Here is a 17,902-nt window from a genome sequence, read left to right as displayed (position 1 = left end):
AAACCTAATGCTATTTGCATATTCCTCATAAGCCATGGCAGAGCGAGCATCACCAACTTCAGTTCCCACTTGCATCACTTATGTTTTGTATAAAAAAGGGGATAATATAAAGCTCCAAGTGTGTTTTTCAAGTGGATGAAGTGATTGTGCAGTGTGTGTGTGTGTGTGTGTGTGTGTGTGTGTGTGAAGAGAGGCACTTTTTCAGGCTTAATTGTAAGTTTCTCTACTTGACCTTACAAAAAATACATCCCAAGGATTGCGTTGCAGGATGCCAGTAACTGTCTTTACTCTTTGTAGGTAGAAAACAAGTGCTTTCCGTCTCCGGCAGCAGCACATTATACAGCAGCGCAACCGAATCCGAGTCCGAAGGCAGGAAGCGTGATGAGGAGGAAGACGTTACAGACATTCATTCAGAATATGAAACGGAAACCACCAAGTCTCAACGGGAGGGACGTCAGGGAACTGATGTGGAAGAAGAGGAAAACTTGGGGGAAACAGAAAGCTTGTCCACCAAGAATGTGCCAGATATCTTCTATGAAGAAAAAGTGGAGATGACCCTTCAGGACATGAGTCCGGGCCATGAGAAACCCAAGCTTATAGGGTCGGTAGACATGGGGGAGGAGGAAGAGAAGGATAAGTTAGTGCATTTGAAAAGCAGTGCCCTAGAAGGCTATCCGAGCAGGAGGATTTCTGAAGATAAGGAAGGTGGTAAGTATGGTTGGCAGAGAGATCTGTACTAGGGTTGGTGAATACAAGTGTGTTGCTTTGTTGATTCTTAAGTGAATGCTGATTTTTCTGGTGCCATGTTTTGATACTGAATATGAATAAAAACCTTGCTTGAATCTTCCTAAATCTATTAATATCCTTGAATGGGTCAAGATTTTGCTTTGCTGTATGGGCCAGATAACTGGTCGAGATTTGTCTTGAAATTGCCGTCTTACTATTTCAAGTGCCGGGATTGAATAATATTACGTATATAGGGCTTCCGTGAGTCTTTCTTTGTCACCATCACTATTGTGCATCACATTTGGTGACTGAATTAATTTAATTTCTAGTTAGCCAGGGGCAAAGAGATGAAATGAATCTTAGATCAGTGAATATGCCTGGAATTGATAATGACCATAATTGAAATCTTAGTTGTACAATTCATACAAAAAGAACAAAATCAAAATAGTTGTGTATATTTCGTAAAGATTCAGAAACATAGTTTTTGTGTCTTTTTATCACTTGAGACAATGAATTGGGAGACCCAAATACATGATATTTTTTCAGTTTTTTCATGATCATGAAGAATATGGATTGCCATATTTAGGTTATCCTTCTTTATTCTGTATTAGATTATTTGATCATCTCGGCTACCATTGTCCAATACAACCTTTCCAAACCTGTTGACCACTAAACATATTAGGCTACAATATCCAGAATTGTAACCCATATGCTTATTTCTGTGAATCATAAAATACATATTATTTACATGATTATTCCCATTTCCTGCCTCAGATCCCTTTGGCAAAAAGACAAAAATATTTTATTTCATTTTAATGTAGCTCGTGATGGAAATATTGTAAGGGTGAATCAATTCATACTAATTAGCATTTTATCAGTGGTGATGCAGGCGTGAAAGAAAGCCATAAGTCATGCTAATATTTTTGATTTGTGGTTTGGAATATGTTCTTTGGATGGTGATACATTATGTTCTTGCTTGATTTAATATATTTTGATAGATTGTTTCATATGACTTTGTGTTGCTGGATTTACTAGTTTGGCAGGGTCAGACGATTATAAAATGGTAATTGTCTGCTAACATCTTGGTGCTGGATTGCTTTTCATTGTCTTGCAATTTTTTATGTATAAAACATGGAGGAATATTGAAAAAAATACAGTTCGGGATAATTATGCTGAATTATTTATAGGTGTTTCGTTGCTTGAGATATTTTCCTTCATCCATATGCTAGGTTTTCAGTATGAGCGACTTTGCAATTACACTGTTAGATGAGATGAATATTTGAGGAATGAAATTAACCACTTAAGAGGAATACATATAGAATTAAATATTCTAACATTAAATGCAAGTGTGGAAAAAAGTATGTAGGCTGAGTCAGTGGCCTGCCCCAGATTTTAGCATAAAAGAATATCATTACTTCTATTTTGTTTAGACCATAATCATGAAATGACTGTGCAACGGTTTTAGCTTTCAGTATAGCATTCAGCAGTGTCTTCAGATTCTGCTGCTGTGATTGAAGGTTTTAAAAATGTCAGCTACCAACACCTCTTTAAAAGACGTTTTACAGGGTAGTAGTAGATGATATAGTATGCCTTGATGAATGTCCTGGCAAACAAAGAAAGTTGTTACTTAATAGTTTCTGAATAGGAATGTGAGGACACGTGAACATTCTAATGGATGATTTTGATGATAGTTTTGGGAACAGCAAACTATTCAAGCTTGGTAAATCATTAAGACCATATAACGCTCAATTAACCTATTAGGTTGTGGCAGGAGATCAGACTCTAAAAATGGCCTGAAGCTCAAATACTGTGATCGGTTCTGGTCAGGTCTCTTTATTCACAGAACAATCATCCCTATACAGAATGACTCCCCTGTTTTAAAGTGGGACTCAGATTGTAACATTTGCCAATAGCCAGAGGAAAGAGTAGCAGGAATTCCCAGAAGAGACATATAAAAGAAGCATGTATGTGAAAATGATGCAAAAGGACATTCTCCCTTGGAAATGTATTACAGGTAGTACCTCTCAAAGGTCTGTAAATTGAATGAATCTTATTTCTTAGCATGTTGCCCAGATTCAGTGTGAGAGGCATCAACTCTCCTTTTTTGCCTGCGAAGAACCTTTAGCAGCCCACTGAGTTTCAGGCATCAGTTGATTATTTTGGCTGTTTTGCATTTTTTAAAAAACTATGGGTTAGGTTAGGTTTAATGAGTTGGAGTAGTATTTTTCAACATTGAAAACTTGAATATGTGTGGTCTTCTGCTCCCAGAGATCGCCCAGTTAGCAAGCTGGTTAGGAAATTTAGAAATTTAAAGTCCACACATTTTCAAGTTTTCAAGTTGAGAAACACTGGGTTAGCTTTAGGTTTGATCAAAGGTCAATAGTTACTTCTTCAAATATATAGCCATGCCATATGACAGCCATGACAACAAAGATATCAGACATAATTGATTATGTCTGTGGTAGGCAAAAACTTTTCAGATGAGATAAAATAAAGGAATCTCCATGCACCAAACAGGATTTACCACATTATACATACATTAACCTTCAGGTGATGTGGCAATACTGAAAATTTTCCTATAAAATAACAAAAGCACTTAGACTTATATATCGCATCATAGAGCTTTACAGCCTCTCTAAGAGTTTACAGAGTCAGCATATTGCCCCCAATAATCTGGATCCTTATTTTACCAACCTTGGAAAGATGGAAGGCTGAGTCAACCTTAAGCTGGTCAGGATCGAACTGCTGGCAGTTGGCAGAGTTAGTTTGCAATACTGCATTCTAACCACTGCACAACCACTGCTCATGCATGAATAGGGTGTCCATACTTAAGAAGAGTCTTCAATATTTTCCTTTTTAAAAAGACAAGACATAAATGCTGAAGAGCATTTTTACAGAGCAATTTCTTTCTCCTTTAATGTCATTTTGGACAAAAGAAAAAATGTGCTGTTTCTTAGTAAATCATGGTTTCTGAGCTGATAGGAATATGATATTAATAATGGACATTTTGTTATAAACAAGTGAAATATAAATAACCTAATTATTAACACACTAAAGTTACAGTTAAAATACTAGTACTCCCTTAAGCTGTCATGGACCCTAATAATAATAATAATATTGTAGAACGGCATAGCAAAACTGGAGCATCTGGGGATTTACACTCAGCCTTTCCCATGCATCAAAATGAGACAAAGCTTGCAAGTTATTTTACTTCCTTAAGGAGTTAACAAAACTGTTGGAATTGTATCAGGAAGCTTAGTATTCAAAGATGCCCTTATTTTATCTGTGATGGAATAATAGCTTTTCAATTGTATTGTTGCTATTACTGTTCTTGTTGTTATTTGTATCCTGCCTTCAGGATACCTTTCTGATTTTAATTTGTGCACAAATTAAAACCATTTCTGACCTTACAGCTTGGTGATATTTGAAAGTAGTGAGTGCTTTGTGTAATTTTTGCATGGGAGAGACAGCATTGCATGAAATTTTCATTGCCTAAAGAAAGAATGATGTTTGCTTATATGTGTACATAATTCATCTTTATGGTGAAGAATTTTGCTGGATCTTAATTGCCATCCTTAGCTAGTTGTACAGTAATTGTAAGCTCATTTTATGTTCAAGGATGGGTTGGTTTTTATTTTATTTTGTTTTATTTTTTTGCTTTCTCTTTTGCTCTCTTCTTTTATGATTGTGGAACTATTTTTTTGAAGATCGCAAATCGGTCAGAGAGAAAATAGCTGAGGCTATTGAAAAAGATCAGCTTTTGAGTTCTGAACCTGAACCTAGCGATTACAGTACAGAGGATGAGGATGAACATATAACAGCTGCTCAAGACAAACATGAAGGTAAGTTCTACTGTTTGCATGGAACCTGTCTTCAGTATTTCTTTCTAGTTAAATGCTGTGTCTAATCCAGTGATGGCGAATCTTTTAGAGACCGAATGCCCAAACTGCAACCCAAAACCCACTTATGCATCGTCGAGTGCCGGGTGGGTGTGACCCATTGGCTGGGTGTGACCCATTGGGTGGGTGTGGCTGCGGTGGTAACAGCAGACTGTGACTAAAAAGTTCAATCAATCAATTCCAACTTTGCAAGATCTTTTTTTTTCCTGCGAGAGATTGAAATTGACTGATTGATTGAACTTTTTTTTTTGTACATGGCGGCAGAGCCTAAAGCGAAAAGGTTTTAATAAAACCCAGCTGAAGGCCTAGGACTGGGGTGATGGCACACGTGCCCACAGAGAGGGCTCTGTGCCGCCTCTGGCACCCGTGCCATAGGTTCGCCACCACTGGTCTAATCAGTGTTTCACTCCTTATATTTTATATTTTCATATTTTTCTTCTTTTTCTCTCTTCCCTAGGGGGAAAAAGTTTCTCAATCACTACTGTCTTCCTCAGGAAATAGTGATCTTTGAAGCCGCTTCACCTTCAATCCAGTCCTTGCACATCACCCTATGTGTTACAAAACTCTTATATAGGCAGGGAACTCAGATATAATTTAGGTCAGCAGCAACAATTGTAGACTTCCTGAGACCTTCCCCAGCCTCTTATTTATGATCCTTAGAGCTTTCCAGAATAGCTCAGATCAGGGGTGTCAAACTTGCAACGTCACGTGACATGTCGCGACATATCATGACTTTTTTCCGTTGCCGACAATGGGGTGGGCGCGGTTTCGGCATGATGCATCCGGCCTGTGGGCTGACAGTTTCACACCATTGGCTCAGATCATTGTTTCTTAACCTTGACCACTTTAAAATGTGTTGACTTCAATTTCCAGAATTCCTCAGCCAATATGAAATCCACACATCTTAAAGTGGCCAAGGCTGAGAAAAACTGACCTAGATTATCTTTGCTGGCATTATGGCTGATATTTGGCACCACAGTTACAGCCTTTTTTCCTGGTCAGTTAAAGTTCAAATGAATGCAGTCAGTTTGAGGTTGAATGCATCAGTTTTATCCTTTAATTTGCCAAACCCTCCGAGTTCTTACAAGTAACATATAAGCATACATGGCTGATCTTGTCATTAATGCTGACAAGATTGTATATTCCTTGTATGTCCTGGAAGTCAACTTAAAAAAAATTTGCTTGTTTATGTCTTATCCAACAATTGTACACAGCATAACAAGTGGGGATTTTTGCCATCACATGAACACAAAGTAAACTTCAGGTCACTTTTTAGGATCTTCTGTAGATCTATATTACATGGAATAAAAATATAATAGTGAAATGAAATTGTCTTAAATTATTGAAACCTCTGAGGAATCCTCAAAAGTAACTCTCTGGGATTCCACAAAAAATGACACATTCCTATTCTAGAGTATTTTAAGAATGGGTAGAGTCCAAGTCAGATTTTAGCAGCTGTTTATTCTCCTTCATAGTGAATTAAAATCTTAGCCATGCAAAATCCAGCCCTAAGTATAGAAGAAGAAAAATATAAATACTTGACAAGTTTTCATACTGTTGCTAGAGGGGAAATATTTTATGCACATCAGGTGGTGCAGTCATATTTTCAATATACAGTTCTGATTGCCTGTTGTGGGAACTCAGCAATTTTGGTTTCTAAACTGTGCTTTATGGCTCAGCATTATGCATGACCTTCAGTTGGGATTTATTCAACAAATCATGTTATTAATGTTCATGAAGAACAAGAGACCTATAAATACATACAGATGTTGAGTTTTATTTGATATAAGGAAATGAAAGTCAATATCAGTTACTTATCTTCTGTAATGTATAGTTTGGGCCTTCAGTACCCAAATCCCCAACATTGGGATACATGTTAGACTGGCAGCCTCTTCATGAGACTGACCAATAAGAGTTTAGATACCTTCTTCCATGTCATACAATACCATGCAAATTTTACAGCTCCAATAAACCATTTTGTCAGAAGGCAAATGGAGATTTTCTTAATAATACTGTGTTTTTTTCCCCTTTATTTTCCTGGCTGAATTATAAGCACTTTCTTTAGCTCTGTTCCCTAAGAAACAAGTTTTGATTCCAAGATATATCTTATTTGATTGGATTATTTGTTGAAAGTCACCTACAATATAAAGGTCTAGATGAATGCTATCAGCACTTCAATTTCAACAGTTTTTAGTGCCAAGTACTTAAATTATGCAAGCATACAGGTTGGAAAGGTCTATAAGAATCTGTGTCCTTATATATGCCATTATAATATTTTCTTTAATCTTTTAAGGTTTTAGAAGATAATTTATTGAACATAATTAATAATGAGTACACTGAGAGTTTGTACAGTAGTTCCAATTAAAGTAAAAAGACTGTAGTGTAAACAATTGGGCAAAAATAAAATCCTATCAAAATTCATTGAACATTATGTTTATATGTAGTCCTATACTACCTGTTGCATAATTCTCACTGAAATCAGTGGGAAAAGTAAATCCCAAATCAATTGGGGTTCATTATTCTCAAATAGGTTTAACACTATTTTTCTGTATATATTCTGATGAGGCATTTATTCCCATCCAGACCAGAATATTTTATTGTTCCTCACAATTCCTCCTTAGTGGATCATATGTTGTTCTGCTGATATTTCTAGAAAGTAGTTATAAGGCTTCTAAGTTGGGTGCATTTATACATAGGGGTGAAAAAAATCAAGCAGAGAGGAGCAATCATAAAAAGGGTCACACAACAAACATAAAAAGGGGCAGGGCTTTATTGTGCGTTCCTCATCTTAACTTTTTAAACACCCCCCCCCCAGACACTCTGTTCTTGGTCCCAGATAGCTATTTCTCACTTCCTACTAATCTGCATTTTTAATTCACTTGTTTTAACTACATGAAAAGTCATATTCATATTCATATGAACCTAAATGTACATTTATACATATATATATTTTTTAAAGTGAGGAATTGTTTTATGATAGATCCAGGAGGTATAGAACATTACAATTTTTAGAAAGCTTTTCAAAATATTAGGATATTTGGAAAGAAATTATTACACCAGATATTTAATCCACTCATTTTCCCCCTTATCCTTATATTAGTATAGACACAAAGCCATGAGGAGGTGGGCAATAATTTCAGTTCAGCAACTAAGACCAGGCTTATTTTGTAGTGTCTAGAATATAATGTCTAAAGTATTTGATTTTAAAATAAATTCCCAGTTATTTTGATGTAAGGTCACACTTGTTTTCAAGATATATCATTCCTATGTATATGTGTGTACACATTGACCTTTAATGTTTGATTTAATGCATTTCAGAACCTTTATATTCCTTTTTTCTTTGTATTTTAACTTTTTGAAAAATAAAACTATATAAACTCCCAAAAAGGAAAAAGGGAATTTTACAAAAAAACCCAAAACACAATTAGAGAAAAGCATGCAAATCAATCAAATAGCTTTCACTACCAGAGAGTAAGTTATTCGCCACCAACTTCTTAGAGCAAAAGTGAAAGTGAAGGGAAGATAAAAGACCTGATTCTCCGATTGTTCCTACTGAGAATTGTGGTCATCAAGATCCCTCTTCTGCAAAGATATATGATCTTCTTAGGGTTGTCCTTGGTTGTTCCTAATGCTCCCATTCAGATCTAGGGAGCAGGTTTGGCTGCATAATCAGCTGTTTGTCCATGAGAGAAAAGAGATTATCTGTCACCATCTTGGGGGCAAAACCTTTATATTTCTATACTTTTAATTTTCTGCAACTATTTCCTTTTTATGGACCTTTTCTGCAGTGGAGAACTTCTAATTGATTTATCATTTTTGTAGTCCAACTTCAGTGATATGGCCACTCTTTAATATTTTATAATAGTTAGTTTGCTTGGAAAAGGAAGGCTTTGCTGGCAATGTTTTGTGTAAAAAGAAGCAGCAAAATTAGTAGTATAGGAGGAATACCAGGTAGTTTGTAAGGTAGACTAATAATGAACCATACAAGAGCAAGTTTTCAGAATACTCTTCTCTCTTGACTTATGTAGAATAATGTGGGACCAGAAAATTAACTTGTCCAATTTTCCATTATATTGTACCATCCTTCACAAATCAGTTGCTCTCAGGTTAATCTAAGAAGCAAAGTGACTGATGGCTATCCATTCAAAATGGCTGGGCCAACAAGGACAGGAGAAACATATGTCAATGTATTTTTTAAAAATGCCACACTGATAAAGTTATCACAATTACAACTCATACTGTGCTTATTTTAATAGCACCAGATGAAGTTTCCTTGGCAAAACCATCAAGAAGGACTGAATCGCAAAGGGCTACAAAGCAAATGAAGAGAGAGAGAGAGATGATGGACAAGGAAGGAATACTTGAGGAAGAGGAGCTTGTAGCTGGTAAAGGCCCCAAAGAAGCAGCTCTAACAGAAGAATTGCTAGCCCCCAAAAGAGCAAGTCTTAGAGGAGACCAGGGAGTAAAACCTGAATTTCTGGCAGGAAAAAGAGAATGGGAGAGAGAACCCATAGAATCAGACCTGGCCAGTATAGAAAAAGAAATAACCCCCAAGGATGAAAAAATTGAGAGCGTGACAAAAACAGGTGAAATGGCAATAAAACATAAAGCTGCTGACGGAGAGGAGGTTTTAGGGGGATTCAGATCAGAAGGGGAAGAAACTGAAGATGCCAAAATTAGTGAGAAGTCAAGAGCAGCAAAGAGAGAAGAACATGTGCGATGGCAGATCCTTGAGGGAGAAGAAGGTGCAGAAGTGACTGAGGCACCAAAAGCTTTAAAGACAAGAGAATTAGAAAAAATTAAGACAGAGGACAGGCTTGAAGCAAAAGAAAAGATGAAAGGAAAATATGAGACAGCTGAAGATTGGGAGACAACATCTGCAGAAAAGATCAGTATTGGAAAGGGACCAGAAAAGGTAGGAGAAGCTGAATCCAAAGAAATTTTTCAAGAGAAAAAACATAAAGCAGAGGCCGGAAAAAAAGCTGACATAATGGAAAAGAAAAGAAAGGATGAGGCATTTTTGAGGGAAGATGAGGAGAGAAAATATGAATTGAGGCCCATTTCCCCTTTGGAAGCAGGACTTAGACCATCACAATTAAAAGTGGAAGATGTTCTCTATGGAGATGAAAAAGCAGCTGCTGCAGAAAAGGCAATCACTAGTGGAAGAGAGGTTCCATCTGAGATGGAAGAAACAATCCAAGGAATTTCATCCAGATGGGATGAAGATTTATACCAAGAATATCCAGATGTGACTGGGATGAAAGCCATATCTACAGAAGATTTATCCCTCAAGAAAATAGAGCCTTTGGTGGGAGAGGCCTTCCTCGACCATGAAATTGAAATAACTGAGGAAGACAAGTTAGCAGGCAAACCATATTCTGAAAGAGAGAAAGAGAGACAAGCAAGAGCAAAAGATATTTTGGCAATTGATCAAACAGCCCAAGGAGAAAAGACTGTAGTACAACCTGTAGAAAGAGGAGCAGAAGAAAGGCTAAAGTTCAAAATGGCAGCTCCAGAAGAGAAACTGGACTTGGAGAAAGAAGGGCTTTATATTGAACCCGGCTTAGAATCTATGGCAGTGCTGATGGAAGAATTAGCAAAGAAAGAAAAAGCAAAAGGAGAAATGTGGGTTGAAGAGGCAGAGGGACAAGTAAAAGGATTATCTCCAAGACAGAAAATGATTGAACAACAAAAAACACCCGGAAGAAAGGCAGAATCTGAAGAGAGAGGTGCTGAGATGGCACTTAAAGAAGAGGCAGAAACTGATGAGACAGAAGTTAAAACTAAACGAAAAGTAGAAAAAGAAGAGATAGGAAAGAAAATGGAATATCCATGGGAAGCAGAAGGAGACATGGCACTTAAAAGGGAGGTAGAAACTGGAGAGGCTAAAGTCGATGTGGGACTTGAGGAGGAGTTAGAAGTCACAGAGGCAGAAGCTGATATGACACTTAAAGGGGAGGCAGAAAGAGGACATGTCAAAGCTAAAGTGGAACCTAAAGGAGACTTACACACTGAAAAAGCAGAAGCTGAAATGACATTTGAAAGAGAGGAAGAAATTGGACGTATCAAAGCTAAGGTGGAACCTAAACTAGAGTTATATGCTGAAGAAGCAGAAGCTGAGATGACACTTGAAAGTGAGGCAGAAATTGCACGTGACAAAGCTAAGGTGGTACCTAAAGGAGACTTATATGCTGAAGAAGCAGAAGCTGAGATGACACTTGAAAGAGAGGCAGAAATTGCACGTGTCAAAGCTAAGGTGGTACCTAAAGGAGACTTATATGCTGAAGAAGCAGAAGCTGAGGTGACACTTGAAAGAGAAGCAGAAATTGGATATGTCAAAGCTAAGATGGGACCTAAAGGAGACTTATATGCTGAAGAAGCAGAAGCTGAGATGACACTTGAAAGAGAGGCAGAAATTGGACGTGTCAAAGCTAAGGTGGCACCTAAAGGAGACTTATATGCTGAAGAAGCAGAAGCTGAGATGACACCTGAAAGACAGGCAGAAATTCGACGTGTCAAAGCTAAAATGGAACCTAAAGGAGATTTATATGCTGAAGAAGCAGAAGCTGAGGTGACACTTGAAAGAGGGGCAGAACTTGGACGTGTCAAAGCTAAGGTGGGACCTGAAGGGGAGTTATATCCTAAAGAAGCAGAAGCTAAGATGATACTTGAAAGAGAGGCAGAAATTGGACGTGTCAAAGCTAAAATGGAACCTAAAGGAGATTTATATGCTGAAGAAGCAGAAGCTGAGGTGACACTTGAAAGAGAGGCAGAAATTGGACGTGTCAAAGCTAAAATGGAACCTAAAGGAGATTTATATGCTGAAGAAGCAGAAGCTGAGATGACACTTGAAAGAGAGGCAGAAATTGGACGTGTCAAAGCTAAAATGGAACCTAAAGGAGACTTATATGCAGAAGAAGCAAAAGCTGAGATGACACCTGAAAGACAGGCAGAACCTGGACGTGTCAAAGCTAAGGTGGGACCTGAAGGGGAGTTATATGCTGAAGAAGCAGAAGCTGAGGTAACATTTGAAAGAGAGGCAGAAACTGCATATGTTAAAGCTAAGATGGTACCTAAAGAAGACTTATATGCGGAAGAAGTAGAAGCTGAGATGACACTTGAAAGAGAGGCAGAACCTGGACATATCAAAGTTAAGATGGGACCTGAAGGGGAGTTATATCTTGAAGAACCAGAAGCCGAGATGATATTTGAAAGAGAGGCAGAACCTGGACGTGTCAAACCTAGAATGGTACCTGAAGGGGAGTTATATGCTGAAAAAGCAGAAGCTGAGGTGTCATTTGAAAGAGAGGCAGAAACTGGACATGTTAAAGCTAAGGTGGTACCTAAAGGAGACTTATATGCTGAAGAAGCAGAAACTGAGGTGACATTTAAAAGGGAAGCAGAAACTGGACAGGTCAAAGCTAAGATTGTACCTAAAGAAGACTTATATGCTGAAGAAGCAGAAGCTGAGGTGTCATTTGAAAGAGAGGCAGAAACTGGACTAATTAAAGCTAGGTTGGTACCTAAAGGAGAGTTATATCCTGGAGAAGCAGAAGCTGAGGTGACAATTGGATGGAAAGCAGAGACTGGACAGGTTAAAGCTAGGGTGGCACCTAAAGGGGAGTTAGATGCTGAAAAAAGAGAAGCTGAGTTGACAGTTGCATGGAAAGCAGAAACTAGACAGGTCAAAGCTAAAGTCACACCTAAAGAGGAGTTATATGCTGAAGAAGCAGAAGCTGAAATGATACTTAAAAGAGAGGTAGAACCTGGACTGGTCAAAGCTAAGATGGTACCAGAAAGGTGGTTAGATGCTGAAGAAGCAGAAGCTGAGGTGAGACTTAAGGGAAAAGCAGAAATTATAGAGGCAGAATTTGATAAGATACCTGAAAGAAAATTAGAAGTTGAAGGGTCAGAAGCTGAGGGGAAGAGGGCAGAAAGCCACGTTGCCTTGAAATGGAAGCCTGAAACTGGAGAGGCAGAGGCTGATGTGGTATCTAAAGGGGAATTAGAAGTTGAAGAAGCAGAAGCTGAGTTGACATTTAAAGGAAAGGCAATAGAGAAAGCACTTAAACAGAAGGCAGTAATTATAGAGGAAGAGGCTGATGTGATACCTAAAGAGGAATTAGAAGTCAAAGAGGCAGAACCTGAGTGGACACTTAAAAGGAAGGCAGAACCCGGACAGGCCAAAGTTAAGGTGGTGCCTAAAGGGGAGTTAGGTGCGGAAGAAGCAGAAGCCGAGATGACACTTAAGCGGAAAGGAGAAACTATAGAAACAGAGTCTGAAGTGATAGCTGGAAAGGATTTAGAAGCTGAAGATGCAGAAGTTGAGAGGACCCTTAAAAAGAAGGCAGAAGGCAAGGTAGCCTTGGAACAGAAGGCAAAAATTGTAACGCCAGAGACTGAGGTAGCATTTGAAGAGAAAGCAGAAGTTAAAGTTGTACCAAAACTCCGGGGGGAAGAAGAAACAGAAGATTCAGAAGCAAATGGAGAAGTGCTTTCTGTCGTCATAGGATCTCTGAATGAAACTACCTTTGGAGAGCAAGGGTTAGTCACCAGGAGAGAAGAGATTATAGCAGAAATAAAACATACTTCTGAATCAGCCCCACAAAAAGAAGCATTCGTTGGAGGAGAAATGAAAAAAGAACCTAGTGTCCAAACTGGAGTATCTGACAAGACTGGAACAAGGGAAACATTTCTTTACATGGAAGTACAGGAGGAAGTCATAGCTCCTGAAGAGGAGAAGGAACAGGACGAATCAGACACATGTGATGAGATGAGAGAAGGAATGATAACACTTGCAGATGTAGAAGAAGCTCTCTTAATAGGGATACAGCAACTGATAACAGAAGTATCACAGATCAATGAAAATGATAAAGATAAAGAAGAACCTTCGGTGGAAAGATCAGCAGAAGACGAATCAACTCAGGAGTGTGCCACGAGTGAAGATTTTTTTGCTGTTGTAGTAGATGAAGAAAGGGAGATAATTGAGAGCAGTAACAGTGAGGAAGAAGGAACTGGGGAGCATTCAGAAGGAACAGGAGAGCCTTCGGAAGAAGGAACAGGAGAACCTTCGGAAGAAGAAACAGGAGAGCCTTCAGAAGAAGGAATAGGGGAGCCTTCAGAAGAAGGAATAGGGGAGCCTTCAGAAGAAACCCCTTCAGATGAAAAAGATGGAAATATGAACTGTGAAATAGGATTGGAGGAGACTACAGATGAAACTATCACAATGACAAATACCATTCTTTGGAGCTCCCAGGAGTATGAAAGAGAGTGTCACCAAGTTCTTACTGGAACTGACTGAGAAGACAAACACCTAGACTGAAGGTGAGCATGTGCTGATATATAAATTCCCTTCTCACTTCTATGAGTAATATGTAACTTCTTCAATTTCAGGTACTTTACTAGAGATCTGGGAGTTTCAGGGTTCTAATACACTGTATATCAGACCAGAAAACAGCAGTGGTGATAGATGTAATGGTATTAAGTGACAGCAACATCAGGAAAAAGGAAAAGATGGAGAAAATAGAGAGGATGTGGTAAATAAAGACCAAAGTGGTCCCAGAGTGGTGGTAAGATCACTCGGAGCTGTGACTCTTAAGCTGGCTGAGTGGCTCCATCAGATTCCATGGACAACATCAGAGTTCTTTGTCCAGAAGAGTGCAGTGCTAAGAACAGCTAAGATGCTGTGCAGAACTCTCAAAGTCCCAAGCCTCTGGTAGAGGACCCGAGATTGAGGAAGATACAAACAACTCATAGGGCTGAGAAGGGAATTTTTGAATTATTATATATTTGTCAAATCATGTCTACTATCTGAGCTCTGGCCCCAGTGTGTCATGGATTAATTAAATGGATTAAGGCTTGCTTCACACTTGCCCCATAATATGGTGTGGCTTTCATTTGGCATATTATCTGAAGCTAACCACTGTGATCTGTAAACTCTGGGGTATGGTGTACATTTATATATAAACTCAGCCAAGAAAATTTCTTCAATAAACCATGCTCAACCGTTATAGGAATTAACTGGGGATATATATTTAATCCTACTAATTCACTGGGGATATATATTTAGTTCTTTGAGAAGGAAATGATTGCGGTTTAGACTTATTTAAAGAAGTTATTTACTAATTGACTTATCACCTTGAAACCATGATTCCTGATGAGTTTATAGCAGCTTATAGGACAAGGTTTAATACTGTATTCCACTGTAGTAATGCTTTCAGTACTGTTATTTGAGCTATAGATCTGGTGTTTAATTAAAATTGGGTTTTTGTCTGAACAGCTAATCCAGTTATCTGACTTAGCAATAGGTTGCACACTAGATCTCCCAAGTGGTGAGAAGGTTTTGGGTGGACAGTGCTGATCTGGGTTTGGCTTTCTTTGATGCAGAAGATCATTGATGGCTTGGTACTGCTTGAGTTTATTTGAAAATAAAGCTCAGCATACAATTTAAGCATGTCAAAAAGCATTTCATTACTGCCCAATCAATTATCCAGAGGAAAGCACCTCTTTGTCTGTAGTAGCTGATAGACCTTGGATTTCCTCTTCCTCCTCATCTGTTCATATTCCAATCTTACTTAAATCATTCCTATCTGGTGGAGAAGAGAGAGGGAGAGAAAGATATATTTTCCCAAATGCTAAAGTTGTCCTGAGCTATTTCCTTGTCATTCTCCGCCACTTATGTGCAATTTCCCTGACACTGGCAGTTTGGTCTGCTGATCAATAGGGCACTTTAATATGTCCTTTTGGCCCCATTAACTCTTTTTCTAAACCCTCAACTTAAAATTGAACCCATAACTATTTTCTTCAACCTGGTATGCTCCAGATGTGGAACTTTTGCATTTCCCCACCACATGTCTAGTTATCATCACATCTCTGTTCTTCTAAAGCAGTCCAGTTAATGGGATACAAAAGCAATCTACCACATTATAGTATTTTCTAGTTGTAAGCTCACCCTCTGCATATACCATTAACTTGAGACTGAGGCCGGAGCTATACTTTTTGCTTGCCCCGTTGCCAGTAAAGACTACTTGCCACTTCTTATTTTGCCTTGGAAAAAGTGTGTTGAGCAATTACCCTGCATATCAAACAACTGAAAGCCAAGGAAGCCACTGCAGTGTTTCATTATTACCATAGATTGCTTCTTCCTGATATAAAGGTAAAGAAGAAATGCTTAGGTATTTTGCTGTTAAAAGTGCTATAGTTTCCAGACTTCAAATTCTGAATCACAAGTTATGCTAATCAGGAACTAAATATTGAATGGTAAATGTTACGCTAATTATTGTTTGCATGTGAACCCTTCCTAGATTTAAAAACAGCACTGTCCTCTCCACTAGGCATAGTTGAGAAAGAATACGTCCCTCTTTAATGGGCTTGATTAAAATAAATCCTCATTTGTGCTGCCTCAAGAATCTACAGCTATTTTTTTAAAAAATGCTGGGGCTGTACTTGTCTCTTTTAAATTTCCAGAGAATTATCTCCTGTACCAGTGTTTCTCAATCTTGGCAACTTTAAACTGTGTGGAGGTCAACTCCCAGAATTCCTCAGCCAGCATTGCTGGCTGGGGGGATTCTGAGAGTTGAAGTCCAGCCAGCTTAAAGTTGACAAGGTTGAGATACACTGCTGTATATCCTGTAAACTAATCTTGTATTTGTTTGTTTTCCCAGAATGCTTTGGGGTTGGAACTTCCCATCTCATCATTGCTGCCTCAAGACTTGGTGGAAACACAGACTTATTCAAGCATCTTCTTATATTCTTTTGATGCTTGCCATCCATCTTTCCATTGTTGTCCTGACTACCATGATCATTTAGTAACTTTTTTCAAGAAAATAATTCTAGATTGGTGCCACCTGGGGTAACTGCCCTCTTTGATTCCTTCACACACTTCTGTCACTATGCACCAGGACTGCTGCAGACAAACGAAATCCTATCTAACTTATTTCATTAATAGCATTCCTTTATAATTCTAAAAATATCAATAATGAGGCCTGTATAACAGCTGCCACACATTTCTTTTAAAAACAAAACAGAATTATTATGTAACGGGAACTTTCCCAGAATCAACCAGCTAATTCTGCTGCACAGTAAGAGTCACTTGAAGTCTTTATGTAGAACAATAAAACACCTGCAAACAGATTTGAACATTTGTATGTATTTTATGGCCTTTTCCCTTCCATTTGTATCTTATGTGTTCTTTTTAAATTTAGCAGAAGGGAAGTGCTTGACGTTCACTCACATTCTCCAAAGAGTCGTACAGGATGACTCCTGATTAGATTTTTGAAAGATTGTCATTGGTCTTGAACTTAATTCTGTGCATAATGTAGAAAGTATAGCCAAATTGATTGATACCACAGCTAAAAGGGGAGCTGCATCATCCATAAAGACCGATATTAGCAATCCTCAAGTTACAACCATAATGGAACCTGCTCTTAATGGTTGTAACTCATGATGGTCATAAAGCAAATCAGTTATGTGACTGACCTGATTTTATGAACTTTTTTTGCTGTGGTCATTAAATGAACCCTACAGTCATTAAGCAAACTTATGGTTTTCTATGACTCATTTTTTCCAAAAATCAGAAGTAAATGCTGGTTTTTGGCAAAACCATAATAAAATGTTGCAAATGGCTGTAAATCAGTCCAGTTCCCGAGTGCCCAAAATGTGATCACGTAACTGGGAGGTGACCATCCAAACTTTGAATCCAGGTCATAAGTATCCTTAGATAGGGCCATCAGAACTTCAAATGGTCGCTAAGTAACCAGTTATAAGTCAAAGACTACAGTACCTTATAATCAGATTGCTGCTATATGCTGTGTGCTGCTGTAGGTATAAACAAGGATAATTCATTCAGTCATATGATTTATATCTTTCCACTTTTTGCCATGGGCTTGGATTCAGACTGAGATTTGCCTGAACAAAAGGTGTGGGGACTGAAAATCTCTGGTTTTGCGATGGATTTTATCCCATGATTCCTGGGAATTCAGCCATTATCTAGATAGGTGACATCATTTATCAGTAAAGCTACCTTGAAAAGTACTTGCATATGATGGATTCTAGATTCTACAAAGCTTTGTGTTACTGCGCAGAAATACCACGTACATCTGCTCACAAATAAATTCACAAAAAAAAGAATGAGAGAAAGTGAGAGAAAAGAACTCTGACCGATCCCTACATTTTAAATTGAAAAGCTGAGGAGAAAGAGTGATGCCAGAATACAAAATCAATAATGTTACCAAATCCATTAGAGCCAGACTTTCAGTGTTCTTCATTACTTTCATAGT

At 38.2% G+C, this 17,902-nt stretch overlaps 1 protein-coding gene across 9 annotated transcripts in view; it reads left to right on the top strand.

Moving 5' to 3' along the window:
• Positions 1-16,757, top strand: part of ERICH3 (glutamate rich 3) — a 77,530-nt gene extending 60,773 nt beyond the window's left edge. For all 9 annotated transcript variants that reach the window (XM_039327179.1, XM_039327175.1, XM_039327174.1 and 6 more), the window contains 4 exons: positions 298-708; positions 4,434-4,568; positions 8,882-13,949; positions 16,289-16,757. In XM_039327179.1, coding sequence (XP_039183113.1) covers positions 298-708; positions 4,434-4,568; positions 8,882-13,926 — 5,591 coding nt within the window. In that variant the 3' untranslated portion in view covers positions 13,927-13,949; positions 16,289-16,757. The remainder of the gene's footprint in view (positions 1-297; positions 709-4,433; positions 4,569-8,881; positions 13,950-16,288) is intronic.
• Positions 16,758-17,902: the final 1,145 nt, after the last annotated feature.

This window comes from Crotalus tigris, unplaced genomic scaffold (assembly GCF_016545835.1).
Source record: "Crotalus tigris isolate CLP2741 ecotype Arizona unplaced genomic scaffold, ASM1654583v1 scf7180000024358.1859470, whole genome shotgun sequence".
Lineage (NCBI taxonomy): Eukaryota > Metazoa > Chordata > Lepidosauria > Squamata > Viperidae > Crotalus > Crotalus tigris.
The sequence above is the reverse complement of the archived record's forward strand: the minus strand, read 5'-3'. Positions and strand labels throughout refer to the sequence as shown.